The sequence below is a fragment of the Toxorhynchites rutilus genome, chromosome 2, assembly GCF_029784135.1.
Source record: "Toxorhynchites rutilus septentrionalis strain SRP chromosome 2, ASM2978413v1, whole genome shotgun sequence".
Classification (NCBI taxonomy): Eukaryota; Metazoa; Arthropoda; class Insecta; order Diptera; family Culicidae; genus Toxorhynchites; species Toxorhynchites rutilus.
Genome location: NC_073745.1, coordinates 140,749,448 through 140,774,148, shown reverse-complemented (window position 1 = coordinate 140,774,148; position 24,701 = coordinate 140,749,448). Strand labels below are relative to the sequence as shown.

The window sequence follows — 24,701 nt, the reverse complement described above, 5'->3', positions numbered from 1 at the left end:
AAGCTGCCAATTGTCGTGATAAATAGTAAAATGGCTGCAATTGTGAAAGAGAAAAATATTTCCTTAAGATTAAAGCTTTATGAATTAAGAATTAGAATTACTCATACACAAATAACTGATATTATTGAGTCTGAATTCAATCAGTGAATAAATTCGAATAAATTCTCACAAATTAAATTGAAACTGCTGGTAAATCAACCTCGGCAGTCGGCATGCGCGGTTAATGACCCTGACCTTACCATTGCAACGAGAATGCAAATTCAATACATCCATACAAAACAAAACGCGCGTGGTCGGGAAGAGACCCACAAAAACAGGTCAAGGTTAGCAACGTTTACCGTTTACCGAAACCAGTGCAAAGAAGGGTGGGTGAGTGCAGCGCGACATTGTCAATGACGAAGGCTAAACGATTCTAAGTGCTTTTTCCTGCTAACATTACAGGCGGTCCAGAGATTACATACATCTTCGACTGAATTTAGCTTTGGAATGAAACCATCGAGGAATGTATGGACGAAACCTTAGCGCTCAAATATTCAAATTGAACCAATCCCGAAACACACATTAATCGTATCCACTCTCTCTCTCTTTCGCAGGTACTACTGGCAGAGATCGCTGAACCGCGTTTGCGTGGGCTTCTGATCGGCGCTCCCTTTGTCTCATACTCCATGGGAATACTGTTGGTCTATGCGATGGGCAGTTATCTTCATTGGAGAGAAGTGGCGTGGGGTGGCATCATTCTTCCGATACTGTCCTTTGTGGCGCTCGCATTCGCTCCCGAGACTCCGGTTTATCTCGCTAGAAACAATAAACTAGAGCAAGCCGCCAGAGCACTTACTTGGTTGCGTGGTAGTCCTATCCAGGCAAAACGTGAGTTGCTTCAACTGATCGAACGATTCGAGAGTGAAACTCAGGAAGGCTCCAACGGGGGCATCTGGAAAACGTTGACGGAAGTCTCACTCATCAAACCACTGATCATTATCAACGGATTCCACATTCTACAAATACTTTCCGGAACGTACCTGGTAGTATTCTACGCGGTCGACATTATTTCCGACATGGGCGGAACCGATATCAACACAATGCAGGCGGCAGTTCTCACAGCTGCCGTTCGGCTTGCCTTCACCTTCCTGTACTGCTTTTTGCTACTGGTAATGCCGCGCCGGATGATGGTTATCGGCAGCGGAATCGGATCTGGGATCAGCTGTTTAGCGATTTCCATTTTTATGTATGTGCGTCTGGACGCCATTAAAACGCCGATTGACACCTATGTGGCCGCTGCTTTCATCCTACTCTACATAGGCACCAACACCGGCTTCATGACAATGCCTGGCATCATGATCGGAGAGCTTTTGCCGGCCAAAATCCGAGGACGGATAGCGGGGTATTTATTTACAGTATTCAATCTCGTACTGTTTGGGGTAGCCAAAGGATTTCCGTACGCCAAGCAAGCATTCCGAACGCAGGGGCTGTTCCTCATTTTCGGCACCGCGTCTTTCGGGGCCTCGCTCCTGATGTATCTCATGCTGCCCGAAACCAAGGGAAGAACTCTACACGACATCGAAGATTACTTCCAGCAGCGAAACTGGTTTTGGATAATGAGAAGTAAGGAAAGAGATACTGAACAGGCGTCAGATGCTAGAGAACCGTTGAAAAGTAATGGAGTTTAGGGAACAGATATTCATATATTGAGTAAGCCACAAACAACTATTGACGGGTGAATAACCTTTTTAATGCGTGAGTGTGAAGAATAAAGTTTTTTTTTGTTTTGTATGAGTACACTTGGAATCCCTGAAAATTCAATGGAATTCAAGTAATCTGAAAACACCCAAAGGAACACTTATTTAAATCGACGTCTAAAACACTTTAAAATGTAAACTTTGAACACTCATTCGTCTTGTAATGTTTTCTTTCTAACATTCCACATAATAAACATGGGATATGGTAAATGTAAATGCACGAAAAAAGGAAGTTCACCCACTCACCGACAACTGCTTCCCAGTGCTACCGCAAAGTAGAAATCAATTGTGATATTACTTGTTAGATACTAAGTTATGGCCACTTGTAACTATTTGTATGACAAAATAATTGAAAATAATTATAAACCAGAATTAGAGCACAAGAGATCTATAGTGAACTAAAATAGTACCAGTGTAAGCTACGAACAAAATACAAATATAAATTTAGAAGATGGAGATGTTAGAGAACACCTAACATTGCGTTTTACTATCACTGCCCTTCAATACATTCGAAACCGGACGATACTCAAAAGGATGCCAAGGACGAATCATGGGCCCTATCAGTGGTTCACAGTTCGGCAAATAATCGAAGAAAACTTGACGGAATCGATCCACATTGGTGTGGTAAGGGTCCATAGTTGACCAGTATAGACGGGCTTCCTGCATTTGAATTCTTTTGAACTTGCGATAAAATTTGGCTAATTCTTGTTGAGCCTGGTTGTGGACGAATAAAATTCGTGAAGTAGTATTAAATGCAATATTGTGGACACTTACCTTATTTTCCAGGCGTTTTTTGTAATTCCAGTTAACCCTCCCTTGCATTCCCAGATCCTTGCAAACCGGCCATCGCATTGCGGTCGCCTTTGGTATGAGCCAATCCCAGAAGTATTTACTTTCTTGTAATGTGTCATCTTTGGTTTTTTGGGTGACTCGTGCTCCGTAGTAATTTTGAATCCACGAGTTCAAAAATGGAATCTTGTAGGCATCTGGAAACGTCGCTAGGACATATTTCGAATCTTCGCATAGCTTAAGCAGAGCTCTCTGAAAAACGCCGACATTCATTAAAATATTCACAATCTTGTATCAGCTTCTAAATTACCTTCAATAGATTCTGTAAACACACTGGATCCTTGGAATCGACAAACTCATAATCCAGCATATCAATTCCAGTAGCTTTGTTCCGAACGTCCTCACGACCTTTCAAAAATTTGTCATTCCACAGCTTCAGTTCACAACGCCACATCTCCTTCATACACCGCGCGATGGCCTGTCCTTCGTCCAAGTCATCTTCCTCCATCCCGAGTGCCACTCGAATGGCCTTTTTCACTGGACAAACTGGTCGCATACTGTCGTCTTCTAGAATTTTCTTGTAGTCAAACTGGTACGGCACACCCCCGCAGCCACACTTAAAATACTTCTGTGCCGTACTTTGATTAACCTCCAGCATGCTCCTCATGCAGAAAACACCACGCTCCCCCTCGCAAGAACATTTGGTGCCAGCCAGTAGTCTGCGCTGGCGCTCGTACGATGCCCAACACTCGGGGCAATTGCTCCTCGGGGTGAGCATGCAGGAGATGATCGCGTGGTCAACTATCCTACGAAGCAATAACTGGATCATACGGTTTTCGCGAATAATTTGTTCGGCATGCTTCCGCTCGGCACGAATGCGGGCGGCTCCGTCGGTGAGCTGCTCCCTAGAATGGGTACATTACATTAGCGTGGCAATGAGTGTATGGAAAAAAAAAATCATCATCGAATTTCAAAAACCGACCATTTTTTTGTACTGCAACCATTAGTTTGATCTATTGTGGTGAACTCCAGTTTACTATCCATGCGCCGAAAACCGACCATGTAGGGGAGGTGGGGGTAAAACGGACGTGTTAAGAAGAACTTCAATTATATCTTTGGAAACTAAAGTTTCCCAAAACTTTGATGCAGTTTCTTGCAATTCAATATACCTTTTCTCTACCTAATTGGCCAAATATTTAAAAACAGGGGTTTTCAATGTTTTTACTAAATTCAAACAGACCGAAAAGTACAACTTTTTTTTCGATGCGGGTATAATGGACAGTGGGGGTAATATGGACAGGTTTGTAGTATATGAAGCGTAGAGGTTTATCGATCGCGAGAGGAATAATTTTATTCAACCAAGGTCTGAACTCATCACGAATGTCCGTTGAATGATGAAAAAATCGAATTAATCCGCCTAGAAGTGATATCGTGCTTTTCAGTAGTATAACGGACAGACTCTCAACTATTTTGCTTTTGGTTCCAGTGAGTTTCTAAACACTCCACATTTGGCGATTTGATTTCCATTTATAGACACAGGGCATTCCTTAGGAATAGATTAAACAGACTCTTCACAGTTCATCTTACTCCCACTGGCAACTGTCCGTTTTACCCCACCAGTACAAATATTTCAATAATAAATTTTTCCACTCAAAAATGAATTTACTTTTCCGTACATACCTAATATTGCTTCTCTGTTAATTCACAAACCGAAATATAACCATCAGCGAATTGAATTTTGATATTAAACCACTCAAAATGCTTAATATCGAAGCAGTTACAATTACATCCTCACGCGGAATCATGTATGATTTTCGGTTTTTGTTTCCCTTTCCACTTTTGATCAGTATTCATTGCCATAGGGTGGCTTGAATATTATAGAATAACATGTAGAAGGTGTTCTCATTAACAGAAATCGGAAATTCAAATTGTATCTATACAAATCAACCACCTGTCCATATTACCCTCACTGTCCTTATTACCCGCGGTTCCCCTACAATTTGTTTTTTTGGTCCAAATAAATTACCTGTGCAGAGTTTCAGCTCAATCCGACATGATTTAGGGGTGCCTCAAAGCACTCAAAGTCGGTCAAAATGTTTTTTTTCGAGATGACACCAGATCTCTCATGCATGCATTTTTAAGTAATCGAAAAAACAAATTACGTTTTATCAAATTTCCTTTGAAGATTTTCGAAGGATTAAAAAATCAAAACTGCTTTGAGACACCCCTAGATCATGTCCGATTGAGCTCAGGTCATTTTTCGTGGGCCAACATTTTTCAATGTCGTTACCCAGCAAACATTAAGTCGTATGAATAGCTATAATTGGAGGCGATATACATACAACCAAGACACATTTGTATGATATATGATGCAGATAACTTGCATATACACACAAAAGTGGAGGCGATATACGTATATGCCATATTTTGTACGCATATAAAGCCGTATATAACGATATGCGATGCTTTTTGGACTGATATGCGATTTGATACGACAACGTTACCACTCAATCCATCGATGACATGGAAAATCGTGTTTTTGCATTTTATGCGATTTTAGATATATATGATCGATATTTTGATTCATATTTTATGCGATTGTGATTTGTTACGAAATTATATGTAACTTATCATGTGCAAAGTTATACGATTTAATGTTTGCTGGGTATTTTGTTTCAAGTTGGTACTACTGTCTTCATGTCAATTTTGAGCGCGATCTGTCATTTGATTTGTTTACAGCGTCATTAAGAACAATTTTCGCGTAACTTTTGAAAATGTCCTAAGTGTAAACGAATCGAGTTAATGAATGCACACTCTTAGTTCTCAATCATTGAATGCATTGCGAAAACAACCGTTCAAATATCTATCCTTTTCACCCTTTTATCACCGATACAAAAAATGTCCAAAGTACAGATTCGAATTTTAAGCATTCGACTGTTACTTCGGACGTCACTTTCCTATGACGCTCGATACGTCCGAAGTAACAAAGCAATCAAAACAACACTAAGTCGCAATTCAGACATTTAGAGTTTTTGTTATTTTCGGGGGTTGATATCGTTTTTAGTGCAATTCAACGAATTATAACAACAATGATCTGCTTTTAGCACGACGTGTAAGTATTTGGATCGTTGTTCAGTAGTTATTTTCAAATGTTCATCGTGCAACGTAATTTGTCCAATGTACCAAGCCGCCAATCAAAACATCCAATGTAATATTTTTCGCTCGGAGGCTTCAATTTCAAACTAAAATCACATAACAACAGTTAAGATTGGTTTTTCAGAGTTATTATTGACTACTAGTGGTAAAAGTAGTGATAATCCCAGCAAACATTAAATCGCATAACAAGCGTATATACAACATCATATGCCCTAAAATTTGGTTGGCATATAATGGGCCTAACTGGCATATGCATGCAAAAGTGGAGGCCATATACATACATGGCAAATGCTTACCGAATTTGTTTGGATGAATATGCAACTTTGACCGGCTATAATAGCGACTTTTGTCATACTCATATACGGTTTATTACAGACATAGAAAAAAACAAATGGCGCAAAATATTTTCGTGAAATGTTTATTATAGCCTCACGAATCGCCATTTTTATATATGAGTATTTATGTTTGTAGAAATAATAATTGTTTGATTGACTTGTGTTGGGAGTGGAATATGAATGTTTAAAATGGCACAGATTTATGTTTGGTGAAAACTGCTCCGGTCGTCTGGATTATCATCCACCAGCTATCTCGCGCGGCTATCTGAAATTTAATTCAACAGCGGTTGAAACTTTCGAGTGCATCAGAATTTCATTGACATTTCAATATGATGTAATATGTTCTTTATTAGGATCTAATATTATTTACTGTTTCATGATTTTCTTCAGCATGCAACACGATTTGCTACAGTACTGAATCGATTTAAATTTTACGCTTATACGACACACAAACTGCATCAGCGTAATATACGCATATGATGCGGATTAAATATATTTTACGACAATGTACATCATAAAATTGATGTTTGTTATACCGAATTGCGACTTAATTTGATAATGGTATATAAAATCGAGTTTTTGCATTTTATGCGATTGCAAATATACACGATACATACTTTCATTGATATTATATTCGCAAAAACAAATTCGCTGCGTGAACTGAAGGCAACCCTTGAATGCAGCCAAAAAAAAGTGTTTCGATGTCTGGATTGTTTGTTGGAAAAAGCATTTTCTTTAAATACACTAATTCCATGTTCAAAAAGTTCGAATACACTCTAAAAATGTGTTGAAAAATGAAAATACAAGATATTCTTTTCTGCGTCAATTTTTATAGAGGAAATGTTTACCGAGAACTTTTACGACATAATAGCTGGTAGCTGGGGGGCTGCAGTTACAGCGTGTGTTCACAAATTTCCTGGATATCGACAAAGTCCCATTAGACAAAGACAATTCGCATGGGATAGAAGGTGGTACGATGTGGCAACTGAAAAGTTGGACGAGTTTTTCACACCTACTCGTCAGGACACGGTTGAACGTCATCGGTTGAGAGAGGTGAAGCAAAGAAAAGATGAAAGATTTGCTCAATATGTGCTACGATTGAGGCTGTTAGTAGAAGGCTGTTCTTCAAATGCACTTCAACGTCGAATCTTAAAGGAAAAATCAGACCCTGGAACAAATCGAAGCTTTGGGTGCAATGCCAGAGAGTGTTGAAGAACAAGTCAGAAATCATTTTGGTCAGAGATCATTTTGGACGTTGTGCGGCTATAGTAAGACAAAGAGTTTCTCATCAGAAAGCACCAACTCCTGATCTACGTGCCATGAAAGTATCGGTTTGACTCTGTCCACCCTCTTCTTCGTTTTAGCTTTCATTACACCGTGAACCTTGCGTTTCTGGTACAGTTTGTATCCCAGGTCTTTCGTCATGATGGTATGGGCAGTCCCGATCGACACATCCAGATCAACTGCGGTCTTCCGGATCGAGCGGTTCATTTTTCGACGAACCCGCTCCCTAACCACCTTGATGGCTTCTGGCGTCCTTGACGAACGCGGCCGGCTAGATCTTACATGGTCCTCGTCCGAGCCCGTCTCCCGGTACCGACGGATGGTGGTATAGATGAGATTCCGCTTCATCCTGTGAGATTTAAACTGCCGGAATACGTCGCCGGGTCGTTCGGGGCGGATCACGAAAATCAGAATAAAACAAACCGAATGGAAAAAAAACTACAGCTAAACGTTTATTGTTCTCAATGCTTTGACCGTATGTAATATAATGAAGATCAGCTCACTGGCCGTGACGGCGATGGATGACGATGATACACAAACCTAACTGACAGCATAAGTAGTACAGTAATCGTTCGCTAACTGGTCCTGGTTTAACTGGGCGAACGTTAACTGGTCCTTGGACCAGTTAAAAAGCAGATTTTTATAAAGATTTGCTGTGAGGGGCATTCGAATGTCATTTGATATGTTATGAAAATTGACATTATTTTTGTATGACAGATACATTGATTAAATTACAGAAAAATGATTTCCTCGAATTATATGCTATAAATGTTGTCGCACTCAATGCGAAACTTCCATTGGAATCCTTTTGTTTATCCAATTTCATAATCAACGCGAATCAAACAATTCATTGAATTTCCCCTTGATTTTATTTGACGTTTTGCATGCCGGACCAGTTAATACGTGAATGTCGATAACTGGTCTTCCCTTTTCGCCTAGTTAGCGAATGTTTACTGTATAGGATGGTAGTGATATCCCGAGCAAAAATTTCTGTCTGCTACATAAATATCAATGATTGAACAAAGCTTCAATTTTCTCTAAAAAAGTTTTATACAACGTATAGTTCAGCAGATTATCTTATTAAGCACTAGATATAGCTAGATACTATTCTTCGACCATTATTCAACTGACAGCTGACCCCAGCCATTTTGGATACGTTCTAAACAGTCGTAAAAAACACGAATGCTAGAGGCGAATGAACTGAAAAATTTTAACATTCTTAAAGCCAAAACGAAGAACAACTTTGTCCTTGAGGTTACATTCAACATCCACACAAGCTCATGATTGCTTTTTGAGTAGAGATAAGGATCATGTGCGTAGAAAATTTGGTCTCGAAACTTTAACCTAAACACTAGCATGTAACAACTGTGTGTCCATCTCATGATCTGATGGTTTCCTCTTCTATGCGACCGCACAAAGATCCTAATTTCACCTACATATTGTGTTGGGAAAAAAGAAATGTCGTATTTCTGATCGAAATTTGACGCTTTATTTAACATACCTAAAATTATCCAATTTAAGTCAAATATGCGCCGTTTTGTTCGCAAACTTGTTGCCATTTTAGAAAGCAACTTCATTATACCCCCCCCCCCTACTCCTTATTTGCAAAAAAAATCAGACAGCCAGTTTTCGCAAGCCTCTTTTTAGGCCAACTCAGTATCACCAAGAGCGTTTTGCATGGACCGGAAGAGATGATAATCACTTGGAGCCAGGTCCGGACTATACGATGGGTGCAATAGGACATCCCATCCGAGCTCCCGTAGCTTCTGGCGGGTCATCAAAGATATGTGAGGCCGAGCGTTGTCCTGGTGGAAAACAACACCATTCCTATTCATCATTTCTGGCCGCTTCTGGTCAATCGCCTGCTTCAAACGGTCAAGCTGCTCACAGTAGAGAACCGAGTTAAGGGTCTGGCCATAGTTGAGCAGCTCATAGTGGATGATTCCCTTCCAATCCCACCAAACCACAGCAAAACCTTCCTGGCCGTCAATCCGGGCTTGGCGATGGTTTGGGCCGGCTCACCGCACTTCGACCACGACTTTTTTCGCATTAGGTTGTCGTACGTGATCCACTTTTCATCACCAATCACTATCTTCTTAAAAAATGGATCGAGTTCGTTCCGTTTCAGCAGTGCATCGCAGGCGTTGATTCGGTCTAAAATATTGTTTTGCGTCAACTCGTGTGGCACCCATACATCCAGCTTTTTTTGGAATCCAATCTTCTGCAAATGGTTCCAAACGGTTTTATGGTCTATACCCAGTTCCTGGCAAATCCAGCGAGTGCTCACATGCCGGTCTACTTGGAAGATTTCAACGATTTGATCGGTTCCCACGACGATTGGCCTACCAGTACGGAGTTTATCTTCGACAGCCACTACACCAGAACGAAATCGACCAAACCGACGCTGTGCTGTGCGAATCGTTACAATATCAGGTCCATAAACTACACGATTTTTTTCGGCCGCCTTCTTTGCAGTTTTACCTCGCAGGTAGTAAAAACGTAAAATATGGCGAATTTCTTGCTTGGTGCTTGGCACTGTCAAAACGACACTTGTAGCACAGATTGTCGTCTCTAAATAGACGTATCGTATTCACACAACTACCGACACCGATAGATGTTTTAAATGTATATTCCCCCATTATTCCACGCGGCGAGTGACGTGAGATAGCAAAGTTTCTCGCTTCGTTGTGGAAGCTACCTTACTTTTCATCTTCTTTTTCACACCCGAGTCGATACGACTTCAAATCTCAAATAGGAGCTAAAAAGAAAGGTGGCTTCCAGAATAAAGTAGTAAACTTTGCAATCTTACGTCACGCGCCGCGCGTAATAAAGGGGAATAATTTCGTACAATTCATGCAACTCAAACTTCAACTTCAAATTTATTCCATTCTAATATTTCAATGTATCAAGTATCTATAGATATAGTTAAACACCCGAATACGAATTCCCTATGATCTAAGCTCCATTATTCTTGTTTCTTCTAACCAGAATTAGTAGGCATCTGGAAACCGATATTGTTAAGAATAAGGGAACTGTGGAAAATGAGGGCTCAGTTGAGAAGAATATAAATACGTCTGGATGCTAGTACGCTACAGACAAGAAGAGAGTAGGTTGTGCGGTTCAGTGATGATTCAACAAGAGCCAAAGGTTGTACCGCTCATGACAACTCTATACGAGCTGATGATTGCGCCGGCTAGTGATCATTCTATCCTGGATTCCTCGAGTCGAAAAAGACGCACCACGCTAGATATGGGGTGCAGACTAGGGGGGCGTTGCAGATTAACGGTCAGCTGCATCCCAATAGGAAGTATCCCATGTCGGGCACACGTACAGAGCACTGAAGACTGCAACATCCCAATTATGAGAACACTTGTAATACTAACCTCGAGCCAACCGCGAGTAATCAGTTACATATTACTAACATAGTTATAAGCAAACATTGTCAAAATATTGAACTCCCGGCCCCGTTAGGCTGACGCCATATGAGCCTTAATAAAAATATATATTTTGGATGAAAAAAAGAAGAGAGTTTCATTAACGTTTTTGTTACAAACGATATGACGTTACGCAGTGTTGCCAGAAGGGCTCTTGTTCAGTCGATGCAAGTCGAACCAGGGGGTTCAACACTCCTCCTCAACGCTGAATGATTTGATGCCGATCGCCTCCCGTAGTTGTCGAAGTCTCACAGCTTGTAACGGCTTTGTTAGCAAATCAGCTTCCATGTGCTCGGTCGAGCAATACTGCAGTTTTATGATGTCGTCTCGAACCATATCTTTGACGAAGTTAAATTTAGTGTCGATGTGTTTTGCCTTGCGCTCGGATCGGTCTCCTCGAGGCAATGCAATACAACTCTGGTTGTCCTCGTTAAACCCTGTTGGGAGAACCAGGTGTACACCGACGTCGAACATCAACTTCTGGATCCATTTTATCTCCTGCAGACACTCTGCAAGCGCCACGTATTCAGCCTCGGTGCTAGACAGGGCAACACACTTCTGTTTGTGGCAACACCATCCGATGAGTCCGCCACCGAACTTAAACAAATATCCCGTGTTTGACTTGCGGTCGCTGACGTCGCCTGCCCAGTCGGCATCCACAAAACACTCAAGCTGCTGACCATCGCCGCCTAGGTGCAGCACCGTGTCCAGTGTGCCTTTGAGGTAGCGCAATATGCGCTTGGCCTCGTTCCAATCCGCCTCGGATGGCTGCTGTACTTTTCTGCCCAGAATCGACGTAGCAATAGAGACATCAGGTCTGGTGATAACAGCGACCTAGAGCAAAGCCCCGATCAGTTTTTTGTTTCAGGAAGCCAGGATCCATCGGGTATTTGGACGGCTTCGCATCATGCATGCCGAACCGCTTTAAAACTCGCTCTAAATAGGCCTGCTGGTCAAGGCAGTAGTATCCGTTATTCATACGAACACGTATTCCGAGGAAAAATCGCAGGTTACCCATGACGCTGATCGTGAAGTTTCGTTTCAGTTTCTCGACCACCTCAGCGAACTCATCCTCCTTGTAGCAGATGACAATGACGTCGTCAACGTAAATAAGCACAAAGACACTTTTACCCGCTCTCTGCCGAATGTAGAGGCACGGATCTGCCTACGACTGCTTGAAGCCCATATGTTTCAACACCTCGTCGAGCTTCATGTTCCAGACGCGGGCTGCCTGTTTGAGTCCATAGATACTGCGTCGCAACCGGCAGACTTCGTTCTGCCTTCCGTTCTCATTCCCCGGAGGCTGACGCATAAAGATCTCCTCCTGTAGCTGGCTGTGAAGATAGGCCGTTTTGATGTCTACGTGCTTTGTTTACATCTTCCGCTTGCTTGCCACTACCAGCATCGTTCGGAACGTAAGCTGCTTCACTACGGGGGCGAAGACCAGATCGTAATTGGTCCCGAATTTTTGGCAGAAGCCCTGTGCCACCAGCCGCGCTTTGAACCGAACCAAATTACCTTCCTCATTTGACTTACACTTAAAAATCCATTTATTCCTGATTTCCATTCAGCACATTGCGGACCGGATACAGCTTCTCTATACGATCTCGGTTCAACAAAAAATTCTTCCACCGATTTCATTCCTTCAGAGTACCGCGCCGGTGTAATACCAGCTATTGCCCTCTGTGAACGACGAGCGGGTTGAGGTGGAACTGGCACCACGTCTACATGCATCGTATCACCTACGTCATCATTATTCCACAGTCCGCGAAGCCAGTCGTTGTCATTGTCTTGCCAAAAGCCTTGTCGCACATCAACGTCTTCTTCGTCCCAGCCATAAAAATAACCTTCGGAGTTTGTATCATCCACCTCATGGGATTCGTCGTCTTGCTTCATCACTTTATCGAGAGTCCACTCGATTTCGTCGTTGCCTTCCGGAATCTGCTTCAGTTCGACTCCACAGCCTTGCTTGGATCCGTCTCTAAGCTCAATAAAACGAATGTCCCGGCTGATTTGGATCTCTCCCGTCTTCGTGTTCAGCATCCTATATGCTTTATGCTCGGCGGAATAACCGACGAATGTCATTCTCACTGCCTTGATGTCCAACTTCTTTCGTTTTGTCGACGGAACCAGCACGTAGCCAGCGCATCCGAACTATCGCAGGTAACTCAAATCTGGTTTTCTGCCGAACCAAATCTCATATGGTGAACGGTCTACTGCTGCAGATGGCAAACGATTCTGCAGGTAACAAGCGGTGTTTATTTCATTCCGCCCAAAATCGCTTGTGCATGCCTGCATCCAGAAGCATACATCGGCCCATCTCGCTTAGCGACTGCTGGGGTGAGTATGCAGCGGTGTACTCCGCCTTTATCCCTACGTCCGCATAGAACTTCCGAAGTGCCTTGCTTGAGTATTTGTGTTTTAGGAAATGAACGTAAGTGTAACGACTGTGATCGTCTATCAGTGTCTAATAATAGCGACATCCTCCTGGGGTCTTTTCCTCCATTGGCCCGCAAACATCGCTGTGTATTATATCCAGCACTTCGGTCGATGTTTTCTCGGCAGCCTGTGGGAATGATGGTCGAGTCATTTTCCCTTCGATACAGCATTCACAGGTCCAGCGAATGCCGCAATCCACAACGTTCAAACCCGTCACCAAATCATGTCGTCTGATTTTGCCGAGAATTTCTGGATCCCTGTGTCCCAGGCGGCGATGCCAGGTATGCTGGCAATTTTTCGTATGTTGCCGTTCCTCGGTTTTCAACACGCGATCCTCCACACCTCGTAGCCAATACATTTCATTCCCTTTATCCGCGATTGCGACTACCGTACTGTCATAAACGAGTTTGCAACCGGTGTTGCAAACTCGTTTCAAAAACTGTCAAAACTGTGCGCACACCTTTCGACGCAAGTTTTGCGATCGATATCAAATTACCATCTAGATTGGGTACATACAGTACACCTCGTAGTGGTAGTTCGATAATCTCTCCACTGTGACCCACACACTTGATCAAACAATCGCCAACACCTTCTACGCGATTTTCACTGCCATCCGCGACGATTACACTCGAACGCTTACTTCGATCTAATACCAGGGACAGACATACAGCTGTACTTGCGTTGTACGTGTACAGCGTTGTACAGGTACCATCGTACCATGACAGACATACTTTGGTTGTACATTGTACCGTATGTCAAACTGACAATCAGAATTTTTTCCAATTTTCACCACATATTTCAATGAAAAAGGTTTTTATTTAGCGTCTTAGCTATCAAACACAACAAGCAAGTTTCCAGTCAAAGTTATTAACTCAAGAGAAAGTCAATGAAAAGAATGTTTACCAAGTGTTTTGATTCGATTTGTTTATGCTACCCACCACTAACCATCTATGGCGCTGCGCACAGTACAACTGTAGCCATGTACAGCGGTAAAATAGGTCGGTACAGGTACAGCGATTGTACCGAGTTGCTTGCATGGTTCTAGCGCTGTACATGGTGACAGACATACAATTTTCGAAGTACAACGGTAGTACAGCTGTATGTCTGTCATAAGTATAAAGCAGTGAACGCACTCTTGTCACTACACATGTGCGATGTAGCACCAGAGTCGACCAACTGTCATGCCGACGCACCATGAACGTGAACGATCTTGTGTCGTTTTCGCGCACTTGTTTCACTTTTTCTTTTTTCGGTTTGCTCTTCTTCTTTTTATCATCACTGTCGCTGCTATTCTTCCGTGCCAGGAACTCCTTGCAGTCGCGCTTCTTATGTCCGGCGTGACCGCAAAAGAAACACACACCTGCCGATTTCACCTCATTCTTTGCCTTCAGCACCCGCTCCTCCTAAAGCTTTCGTCGATGAGTTTCGCCCGCACAAGATCCATCGTCAGCTCCTTATCTGATCGGCTCTCCATCGCGGTTGTAGCATCGAATGCCTTCGGGAGGCTCCGCAAAATCATGGCCACTTGCAAGCTCACGGATAATTTTTCTCCCGAATTCTCCAACCGGGAATAGAGCTCCTCCATGCCGTACAAAAACTCTTCCATATTCTCACCTTCGCGGTAATTCGTGTTGCAAACTTCTTTCAAAAGCGATACCTTCCCGGTGAGAGTCGCCTGTTGATGGTGAGTTTTAGGCGCATTCCATGTGGTTTTTGACCAGGGGTTAGACATCAATTGAATATAGGCTACCCAAAATCAAAATCAATATGGCGTCATTTGTTTACCAACATATCATTTGCGAGGATTGAAATCGTTGAAATCACGGAGATAGTTTGCTTTATTCCTAACTGCATGAGCGATTTTCATATTTCGGTTTCACATGGAGCTTTTTTTTTTTTTTTTATTTCTGTATTATAGTGATTTTCAACACATTTGGCTGGTTCGTCACTTTTACCTTCCATTTCGGAAGAATGTCGGGAGTGAGAATTGAACTCGTGAGAGGTATGGATGTTACCGCTACGCCAGATCGCCTCCTCGTTCACATGGAGCTGTTTACATTTAACATGGAGTTTAAAGTTAGCCACTATTCGACTATGTAACCGGACCGAGTTGTAAACAACAGTAATTGATAGAACCAAAATGTCAGTGAACCGCAACAATATTGGGTACACTGGCAATATAAGGGATTTGACGTTTTAGTCATACCCCTGTTTTTGACATGATGAGGTTATGTTAGTTGTCTTCAACCAACAATTCAATGGTGACCCGCGCCTTCGTATCACCTTCCGTTCAAGCCGTAGTGACCGGTGTCGGAGGAGCACCTGGGTCAACGTAAGACCAAGGCGCCTAGAAGTATATCCTAAGGTGGGCCAACTTGCTAAAACCACTCTTCAGCCATCTTGGAAGTCTACTGTGCTTTGTTTGTAAACAAAACACAATACGCTAGTGCCGAAGCTCGCTCGTGATCAGTCTGTCTCTTTCACGCTACAAGCAAATAATTCCCCTTCTGCTTTCTTCCGTACTGTTTTCATATACCGCTCCCCTAACCAACTTAGTGACGAAACGGCCTCACCTAGTACCATAGACCCGTCTTGCGTAAGACCACATGCCCTCTCTCATCATCAGCATTTGCATTTTGAAAGCCCATGAACGGTAGTTCTTGTTGTTAAGCCGGATGACGCTGACCTTCGAAAAATCCATCTTCGTTACCGCAAAGGTTTTTTTCAGACAAATACACTTCCGCGACAAAAGTAAACGTTTTCTCCCCCGCACCGCGTACTTTTCCGGACAAAACTTTTCTCCCGTACTAAAAACAGGAAGTGGGCTATATCTATGGTATAACCGCAAGGGTGACGTAGGACTATCGTTGATTTAGAGATCATTTGTTTGAAGTTGAATCTAAATCCATTCTGAATGAATGAATAAATGAATATTTGGGAGACTTCGAAAACGAGAGCGTTACGTTGGAGGCACAAGGTTTTATGCATCCAATATAGGATACGAAAAACCTTGTTCTGAAGAATAATCTTCAGAAGCTAACCTGCTAACTGTACTTGATTGACAAATCACAAACCCAAATGTATTATATGGATATTTTATGGATAGAAAACATTAAAATAAACTTTTTCACATGAATGTAATTTTAAATTCCCAGAGGAACTGGCAGATTATTTTCAGTAACGATTAGATATTTCCACATTTTCCTCGATACTGGAAGCCCACCAGTGGTTAATACTAACTCGATAACCACCTGTTAATAGTACTTGATTGAAAAATATTTGGTCACAGTGTTACATGAATAGAAAACATTCAAATAAACTCTTTCACATGAATGTATTTTTAAATTCCCAGAGGAACTGGCTGATTATTTCCCAGCAATGATTAGATCTTTCCGGAACTTTCTCGATGCTGAATGGCATCCAAACGGAAAGAATTCTGCGCGTGTATGTGTCGATCCTTCACCGTCCACCTCCTCCAGCACGTTAGGCAACGATGTTGTCTTGTCAATGTCCTCACGAAAAATGAATGTGTCTCACCACCAGAATATCGCTTAAGTATTCTTTTTGTGTGTGATTGAATCGAGAGATGGTGTGGTTTACGATGGCAATTTGGAAGGCAAACTAGAGGGGAATGAACTCTCTGAGCTCGGAACTTTCGGCGACTGAGCAAGAATCGATTGCGGGCGCATACAATATTGGATACGGAAATATCCTACTGATGGGAAGAATAATCTTCAGAAGCTATCCTGTTAATTGCGATTGATTGAAAAACCACAAAACCAAATGTATTTGGTCACAGTGTTACATGGATAGAAAACATTCAAATAAACTCTTTCACATGAATGTATTTTTAAATTCCCAGAGGAACTGGCAGATTATTTTCAGTAACGATTAGATATTTCCACATTTTCCTCGATACTGGAAGCCCACCTGTGGTTAATGCTAATTCGATAACCATCTGTTAATAGCACTTGCTTGAAACATATTTGGTCACAGTGTTACATGGATAGAAAACATTCAAATAAACTTTTTCACATGAATGTATTTTTAAATTCCCAGAGGAACTGGCAGATTATTTTCAGTAACGATTAGATATTTCCACATTTTCCTCGATACTGGAAGCCCACCAGTGGTTAATACTAACTCGATAACCACCTGTTAATAGTACTTGATTGAAAAATATTTGGTCACAGTGTTACATGAATAGAAAACATTCAAATAAACTCTTTCACATGAATGTATTTTTAAATTCCCAGAGGAACTGGCTGATTATTTCCCAACAATGATTAGATCTTTCCGGAACTTTCTCGATGCTGAATGGCATCCAAACGGAAAGAATTCTGCGCGTGTATGTGTCGATCCTTCGCCGTCCACCTCCTCCAGCACGTTAGGCAACGATGTTGTCTTGTCGATGTCCTCACGAATAATGAATGTGTCTCCCCAATCAGAATATCGCTTAAGTATGCTTTTTGTGTGTGATTGAATCGAGAGATGGTGTGGTTTACGAAGGCAAACTAGAGGGGAATGAACTCTCTGAGCTCGGAACTTTCGGCGACTGAGCAATAATCGATTGCGGGCGCATACAATATTGGATACGGAAATATCCTACTGATGGGAAGAATAATCTTCAGAAGCTATCCTGTTAATTGCGATTGATTGAAAAACCACAAAACCAAATGTATTTGGTCACAGTGTTACATGGATAGAAAACAATCAAATAAACTCTTTCACATGAATGTATTTTTAAATTCCCAGAGGAACTGGCAGATTATTTTCAGTAACGATTAGATATTTCCACATTTTCCTCGATACTGGAAGCCCACCTGTGGTTAATACTAACTCGATAACCACCTGTTAATAGTACTTGATTGAAAAATATTTGGTCACAGTATTACATGAATAGAAAACATTCAAATAAACTTTTTCACATGAATGTATTTTTAAATTCCCAGAGGAACTGGCAGATTATTTTCAGTAACGATTAGATATTTCCACATTTTCCTCGATACTGGAAGCCCACCAGTGGTTAATACTAACTCGATAACCACCTGTTAATAGTACTTGATTGAAAAATATTTGGTCACAGTATTACATGAATAGAAAACATTCAAATAAACTCTTTCACATGGATGTATTTTTAAATTCCCAGAGGAACTGGCTGATTATTTCCCAGCAATGATTAGATCTTTCCGGAACTTTCTCGATGCTGAATGGCATCCAAACGGAAAGAATTCTGCGCGTGTATGTGTCGATCCTTCGCCGTCCACCTCCTCCAGCACGTTAGGCAACAATGTTGTCTTGTCGATGTCCTCACGAAAAATGAATGTGTCTCACCACCAGAATATCGCTTAAGTATCCTTTTTGTGTGTGATTGAATCGAGAGAAGGTGTGGTTTACGATGGCAATTTGGAAGGCAAACTAGAGGGGAATGAACTCTCTGAGCTCGGAATTTTCGGCGACAGAGCAAGAATCGATTGCGGGCGCATACAATATTGGATACGGAAATATCCTACTGATTGGGAAAAATAATCTTCAGAAGCTATCCTGTTAATTGCGATTGATTGAAAAATCACAAAACCAAATGTATTTGGTCACAGTGTTACATGGATAGAAAACATTCAAAAAAAACTATTACACATGAATGTATTTTTAAATTCCCAGAGGTACTGGCAGATTATTTTCAGTAACGATTAGATATTTCCACATTTTCCTCGATACTGGAAGCCCACCAGTGGTTAATACTAATTCGATAACCACCTGTTAATAGCACTTGATTGAAACATATTTGGTCACAGTGTTACATGGATAGAAAACATTCAAATAAACTCTTTCACATGAATGTATTTTTAAATTCCCAGACGAACTGGCAGATTATTTTCCGGATCTTTCTCGATGCTGAATGGCATCCAAACGGAAAGAATTCCGCGCGTGTATGTGTGTGTGTGTGTGTGTAGCGGCTGCTTCGAGAGCTTCCCGGGGAACCGTTTGTGGCATCACTCTCCTCCTGATGGATTCATGTCTAGCCTAAGGTGCACAAACAGGCTCTTGGTGACACCGTTCATCAGCGCTTTCATGATAAACGAAGAGCTTCACCACAACAGCGACAACATGCTCCAATCGCTGTTCAATTAGAACTGAGTGGATTTCCGAGCGGCGCTCGCTTGTATACTGATTGGTGATTTCAATAGCCTGTTTCGAAAGCAATTTTATGACTATTGAAACAAGTTTTTGGATCAAAAAGTAACAAGTATAGAACGCGTAGACATTTTATCTTTCGAATGAAGTGTTTATCATACCATTTCGTTCAGTTGTTTGGGAGCTATTAACGCTCAAAATCTCGGTCTCCGGCGTAACGCTTTCGTTTTCGAAACTTTGATTTTACACCCCGGTATAGAAATGAGAGACGTAGTCCTACGTCAAAAACTTTCTATTTTTCGAATCGCGTCGCACACTTTTCCGCAATCATTGGCCCCAAAGCTGAACACATAACCTGTTAAAAATAAGGGAACTGTGGAAAATGAGGGCTCAGTTGAGAAAAATATAAATACGTGTAGATCCTAGTACGCTACAGACAAGAAGAGAATTTTATTAACGTTTTTGTTACAAACGATATGACGTTACGCAGTGTTGCCAGAAGAACTCTTGTTCAGTCGATGCAAGTCGAACCAGGGGGTTCAACAGAACAGAACAGTCGTCCCACACGAACAGTTTGGATTCAAAATTAACGTAACCTAAAACTGAATTATCTTCTGCAACAAGAAAAGAACATCGCCTGCCCAGGTGTATCGTGATCAAAAATGAAAAACCATCTTCTTGTTATTTTCCAGAGTACCACTGTCTTATGTCTACAGCTACTCAAAATAAGCAACTGATTTGGTTTTATTTGTCCTTCAAAAAGCAGTTAATATTAGTTCTATGTCCTGAATATGGCTAAATATTATATATCGCTATCGTAGACTTTGATATGGCATCATTTACTTTCAAAATTCGTCATTTCTAGGCACACCTATTGAGCACATCGCTTCAAAAGCACAATTTTCGATTCTGTCGCTGAATAATCGTTTAAAGTGGCTATAATCACACAACACTTTACCCTTCGGGCAGCCAGGAATGTGCACAGGCCGCTCCTGGTGCATCAGCATCACGTGAGTGCCGTTATTGCATCTGAAATCAATTTTTACTATTCAGCTCTAGCTCCAATTTGAGAATAAATCTATTAAATACTTACTCTAGTTTACTGAATACAAGATTCGTCGCGAACGCGTCAATTTCGCTTACTTTCCACAATCTCTTTTGTCCAAAATCTCGGTGCGTTAAGGGGAACTCATCCCGATACAGTCCTAAAAACGCTAACGACTTAAGCAGTGTCCCAGAGTGAGTGAAATAGAATGTAAATGGTTCTAAGTCCTCGTCGAATCGTCGGAATAAATCCCGGAAGGCGTTGCAGGACTGTTTGTACGTTAACTCGTAGCCGTAACCGTCGATCCAATAATACTCCAAATCTTCCCCAAACTCGAGTGCTTTGATAGTGGCTTTATCAAACAACATGCACCAAGGCGAGACATGTTTCTTGACCCAAGCCGTCTCGAATGCACACGTTTGGTACATCAAATGTATGCTCTCCGCATCCAGAAAAGTTCCAACTTTTTTGGAAATTTTAGCGATGACGTCTTTCATTGTTTTGCTATTGTAAAACAAATCGACTTCTCGTACGGCCTCTGGATTATGCTTAACATCACCCTTCCATCGCTCACAGAGCTTATAAAACCGCAGAACCGGATCTTTCGATAGTGGTGTAGGAAAATTGATATCCTCTAGTTGACCGAACAGTCCCAAGCTAAAATTTCGGGCACTGTATTCCGCCCGCTCTGTTTTGGTGAATTTTATATTGAAGAGTGTTTTCTCGTACCTTTTCGGTATCACGTCATCACCGAAGCGTTGTCTAAAACGTCGCCCAATTTGCAGAAGTTCGTGTGCTCCTTCCTTGACCAATAATTTCTCCTGGTCGGGCTCTAATCGCGGTTTCCACTGTTCGAACAATGCCAATTCTTTCCTGCACAATCTTGCATGCAGCAGAATTTCATCGCGAATCTGTACCAAATCGCTATTCATTCGTTCGATAACTTTCCGTGAAGGATTACGGGTTCCATGTCGAAACAGACCCCAGATTTTGGTCACCTGACAACCATCGAAACGGATTGGTGGTGTTTCTCGCTCTTGTTCCAAATGTCTGTATGGTGTTTTGGTGGCCAAATGCCGATGGACCACCTCCCAAGGCTTTTCTGCACAAGACTGAGACTGTACTAGTACCAAGAGTGAGCAGGCATATATCAGCAAATGTAGCAAAACCATTTTCGATGAGCACATTTTAACATTGCACTGAAACTAAAGGTTTAAATAAAAAGCAAATTTTCTGCTATAACAAATCACGGAGTCGCGTCTCAATACTTACGAGCATTGAAGTCAAAGCGAAACATGCTTGGAATCAAAACAAATAGTGGTAGACCAGATTCATTCATCAATACGCGCACAATTGCTCAGTTCATTCATTTTTTGGCCCAATATATGTTCATTCAAATTTTGGCCGCATGCCGCCTACAAAAGTGACGATATTGTCCAATAGATGGAAACACTGTAGTCGAGAGTTATAATGCTATAGTGCTTCCATCTACTCACATCTTTGAAGATTTCGCCTCCTACAATAATTTTGAGTTAAAATGGAATGTATCCGCGTTCAGATTAGCACTCCTGAAGACATTTCTAAATTTTGAAGTCTACAATGAAAGTTATTGATTGCTATTTAAATGTTCGAAACAAGTTACATTTTTCAAAAAATCTTAGCTTAGCTTTGAAGTTAGCTTAAAGCGGAAAGCTTTATAGACAATATGATGACATTCGAAAGCATAATGACAGCTGAACATGGCCGACAACGCAGAAATCCGGATTTTATGATTTTCGGGCATTAATATCGTGACATTTCATATGGATGCATGATGTTGACGTTTTACCTCACGGACTTCCAGACTGAGCTGCCAGATTTGCAAGCGGACATTTAATTTTTGTTAGCCTTTTTTGCGATTGCACTTAAAATTTATAAACTTCTGAAATTGTAGGAATCATAAATGAAAGCACTACAGGTCTGTCCAATCAGAAAAATGTCGCATTAAATGTAAATTACTGTAATTTAAATAGCAAAATACGGTACTTTTCACGATACAAATCAAAACCTCAAAGTAAACTGACAATGTAATGGTGAGAGAGTGAATGAAAATAAACAACGTCTTAGGACTTTTTTAACGTTGAACTCGGCGCTAACGAATGCACTTTAATCTAAGTTGTGTGATTCTTCACACTCCGCTATAAAATTTGGAGAATGCGAAGATCTGGGAAAATCACACGTGAAAAAACATCACGTGTTAATTCAAGTTATAGTAGAATCCCGACTATCCGCGGAATAGTCGGTTAAACTCACCGCGAATAACGAAAATCGCGGATGACCCATTAAAGGACCAAAAAAAAGAAATGCGAAAAAAGAGGTTTCAACATAAAAACTATGTTTTATCAACACATAAATTATTAAACTATTCATCTATAGGGTCGTGTATAACAGTGGCTAAATAATGTAAAAGCCATGACCACAACAAAAGATCATGGGCCTACCACTCACTCACAAATTCCGGAAAGGCCTATTGATTTACTATGGAACTCGCAGTCGCGAATAATCCGCACGGTGGATCACCCGCTCGCGGATAATCGGGGTTCTACTGTCATAGTCTTATATATGGAATAAAAACATTTACTTGTAGATTATATAACTTGCATATATTCTCGCAAACTAAAATAATCTGGCATCTCTGAAACTGAAAGGAATAGTCTGTATTTGTGAAGCGAATATTATGATGTGTTTATGAGAAGGAAAAACGAGTTTCAAAGTGTAAATTATGAATGAAAATAAACTTTTCCGAATCAAGTTAGTATTCTATGTGAATGCAAATCACTTTTTTTTCTGCAAGTGGTGAGAAAATCCCATACAAAAATTGTGTCCGAAATTGACGTTATATTATAATAACAAATTTTAGTAGGAATATCTGAAAATTCAGAGGAAATAGGTTAAGTTAGGGTGAAGACTACGCGCTTCAGCTAATTAAATAATACCAAGTAGATACTTTCATTCAAATTTTACCAATTAAAAATTGCCTTTTATCCTTCTAATCTGATGGAGAATAGTTTGGATCCCAAACTCGAATGTCGCCACTAGCCATCGCGGATATTTTCGTTGTCTCCGGTTGAGGATGATATTGACCGTGTAAGGTGGCAAAATATTGATTGAGGTTAAATCGGATGTCGAAAGCCTAGCTGTCACGATATTGAAGACACTTATTGTCAATCATTTTGATCGTGTAAGGTGCCCATTATAGGATCAATATAGGGGAACCGCGCGTAGGACGGACAGTGGGGGTATAATGGATAGGTGGTTGATTTGTATAATTGCATTATGAATTTCAAATTCCTGTTGATGGGAACTCCTTCTGCATGCTATTCTATAATATTTGAACCATTCTATGACAATGAATGCTGATCAAAAGTGGAATAGTGAACCAAAAACTGAAAATCAAACATCATTTGAGTGGTTTAATTACAAAATTGAATTCTCTGATGATTATATTTCGATTTGTGAGTTGACAGAGAAGCGATATTAGGTATGTGCGGAAAAGTAAATTTATTTGTAAGTGGTAAATTTAAATTATTGAAATAGTTGCACTGGTGGGGTTGAAATGGACAGTCATATCCACAATCACATCCAATTCATGATGGAAAGTGAAGGGAAGAATATTCAACTCATTTTAATATTTCTTTTTTTTTGTCTATTTCAGTTATTGGACACACAAACACCGAGAGAGAGCGAAATAATTCCTCTCGCGAGCGATAAACTTCTACGCTTCGTATATTATTAACCTGTCCATATTCCCCCCACTACATGTCCATTATACACGCATCGATAAAAGCGTTCTACTTTCTGACTTGCTTATTTTCAGTAAAAAACATGAAAAACCACATTTTTATAATACATTTGGCCAATTATTTCGAGAACCAATATATTGAACTATAAGAAAGGGGTTGTCCACATATCCCGTGGTCAACTTTAGGGGGGTAGGGATTACGAAAATGTCCACGGTTGTCCACAGTGGGGGAGGAAGGGGTTTAGATACTATCCACGTGGGCACTATTCATATTTTTTAAATGATGTGCTTTATTTTCAAGAATTATCGAATTTTCCGCCCGCTCTTTGTATTCAGTGTTTATAAAAGAAGGCTTGAGCTACCTGAGTGCGGCAAACATCCATATTTTTCCATATGGTTGTACTTCTTCCCTGAAACGTGTGTTTTAAAAGTCATTCACATGAATTGAGAGCAATCGATTTATTTCCATTGGTGAAAAATCAACCTATGAAGATGGATACCCATAATTTCAAAGCTTCAACTTCAACATTTCAAAGCTTTAAGTTCGGAATATCTACGGACGGATTT

At 41.0% G+C, this 24,701-nt stretch overlaps 3 protein-coding genes across 7 annotated transcripts in view; 1 reads left to right on the top strand and 2 right to left on the bottom strand.

Moving 5' to 3' along the window:
* Nucleotides 1–2,204, top strand: part of LOC129764327 (facilitated trehalose transporter Tret1) — a 222,338-nt gene extending 220,134 nt beyond the window's left edge. For all 5 annotated transcript variants that reach the window (XM_055763297.1, XM_055763295.1, XM_055763294.1 and 2 more), the window contains one exon: nucleotides 594–2,204. In XM_055763297.1, coding sequence (XP_055619272.1) covers nucleotides 594–1,667 — 1,074 coding nt within the window. In that variant the 3' untranslated portion in view covers nucleotides 1,668–2,204. The remainder of the gene's footprint in view (nucleotides 1–593) is intronic.
* Nucleotides 215–24,701, bottom strand: part of LOC129764326 (uncharacterized) — a 40,990-nt gene continuing 16,503 nt past the window's right edge. The window contains exons 4-6 of the mRNA XM_055763292.1: nucleotides 2,836–3,430; nucleotides 2,511–2,777; nucleotides 215–2,450 (exon numbers count right to left, since the gene is read on the bottom strand). Coding sequence (XP_055619267.1) covers nucleotides 2,208–2,450; nucleotides 2,511–2,777; nucleotides 2,836–3,430 — 1,105 coding nt within the window. The 3' untranslated portion in view covers nucleotides 215–2,207. The remainder of the gene's footprint in view (nucleotides 2,451–2,510; nucleotides 2,778–2,835; nucleotides 3,431–24,701) is intronic.
* LOC129764332 (multiple inositol polyphosphate phosphatase 1) lies at nucleotides 19,994–21,687 on the bottom strand. The gene is made up of 3 exons (XM_055763304.1): nucleotides 21,626–21,687; nucleotides 20,402–21,558; nucleotides 19,994–20,337 (listed from the first exon to the last, which is right to left on the bottom strand). The coding sequence occupies exons 1-3, from the start codon at nucleotides 21,629–21,631 to the stop codon at nucleotides 20,154–20,156; spliced, it is 1,347 nt and encodes a 448-aa protein (XP_055619279.1). The 5' UTR covers nucleotides 21,632–21,687; the 3' UTR covers nucleotides 19,994–20,153.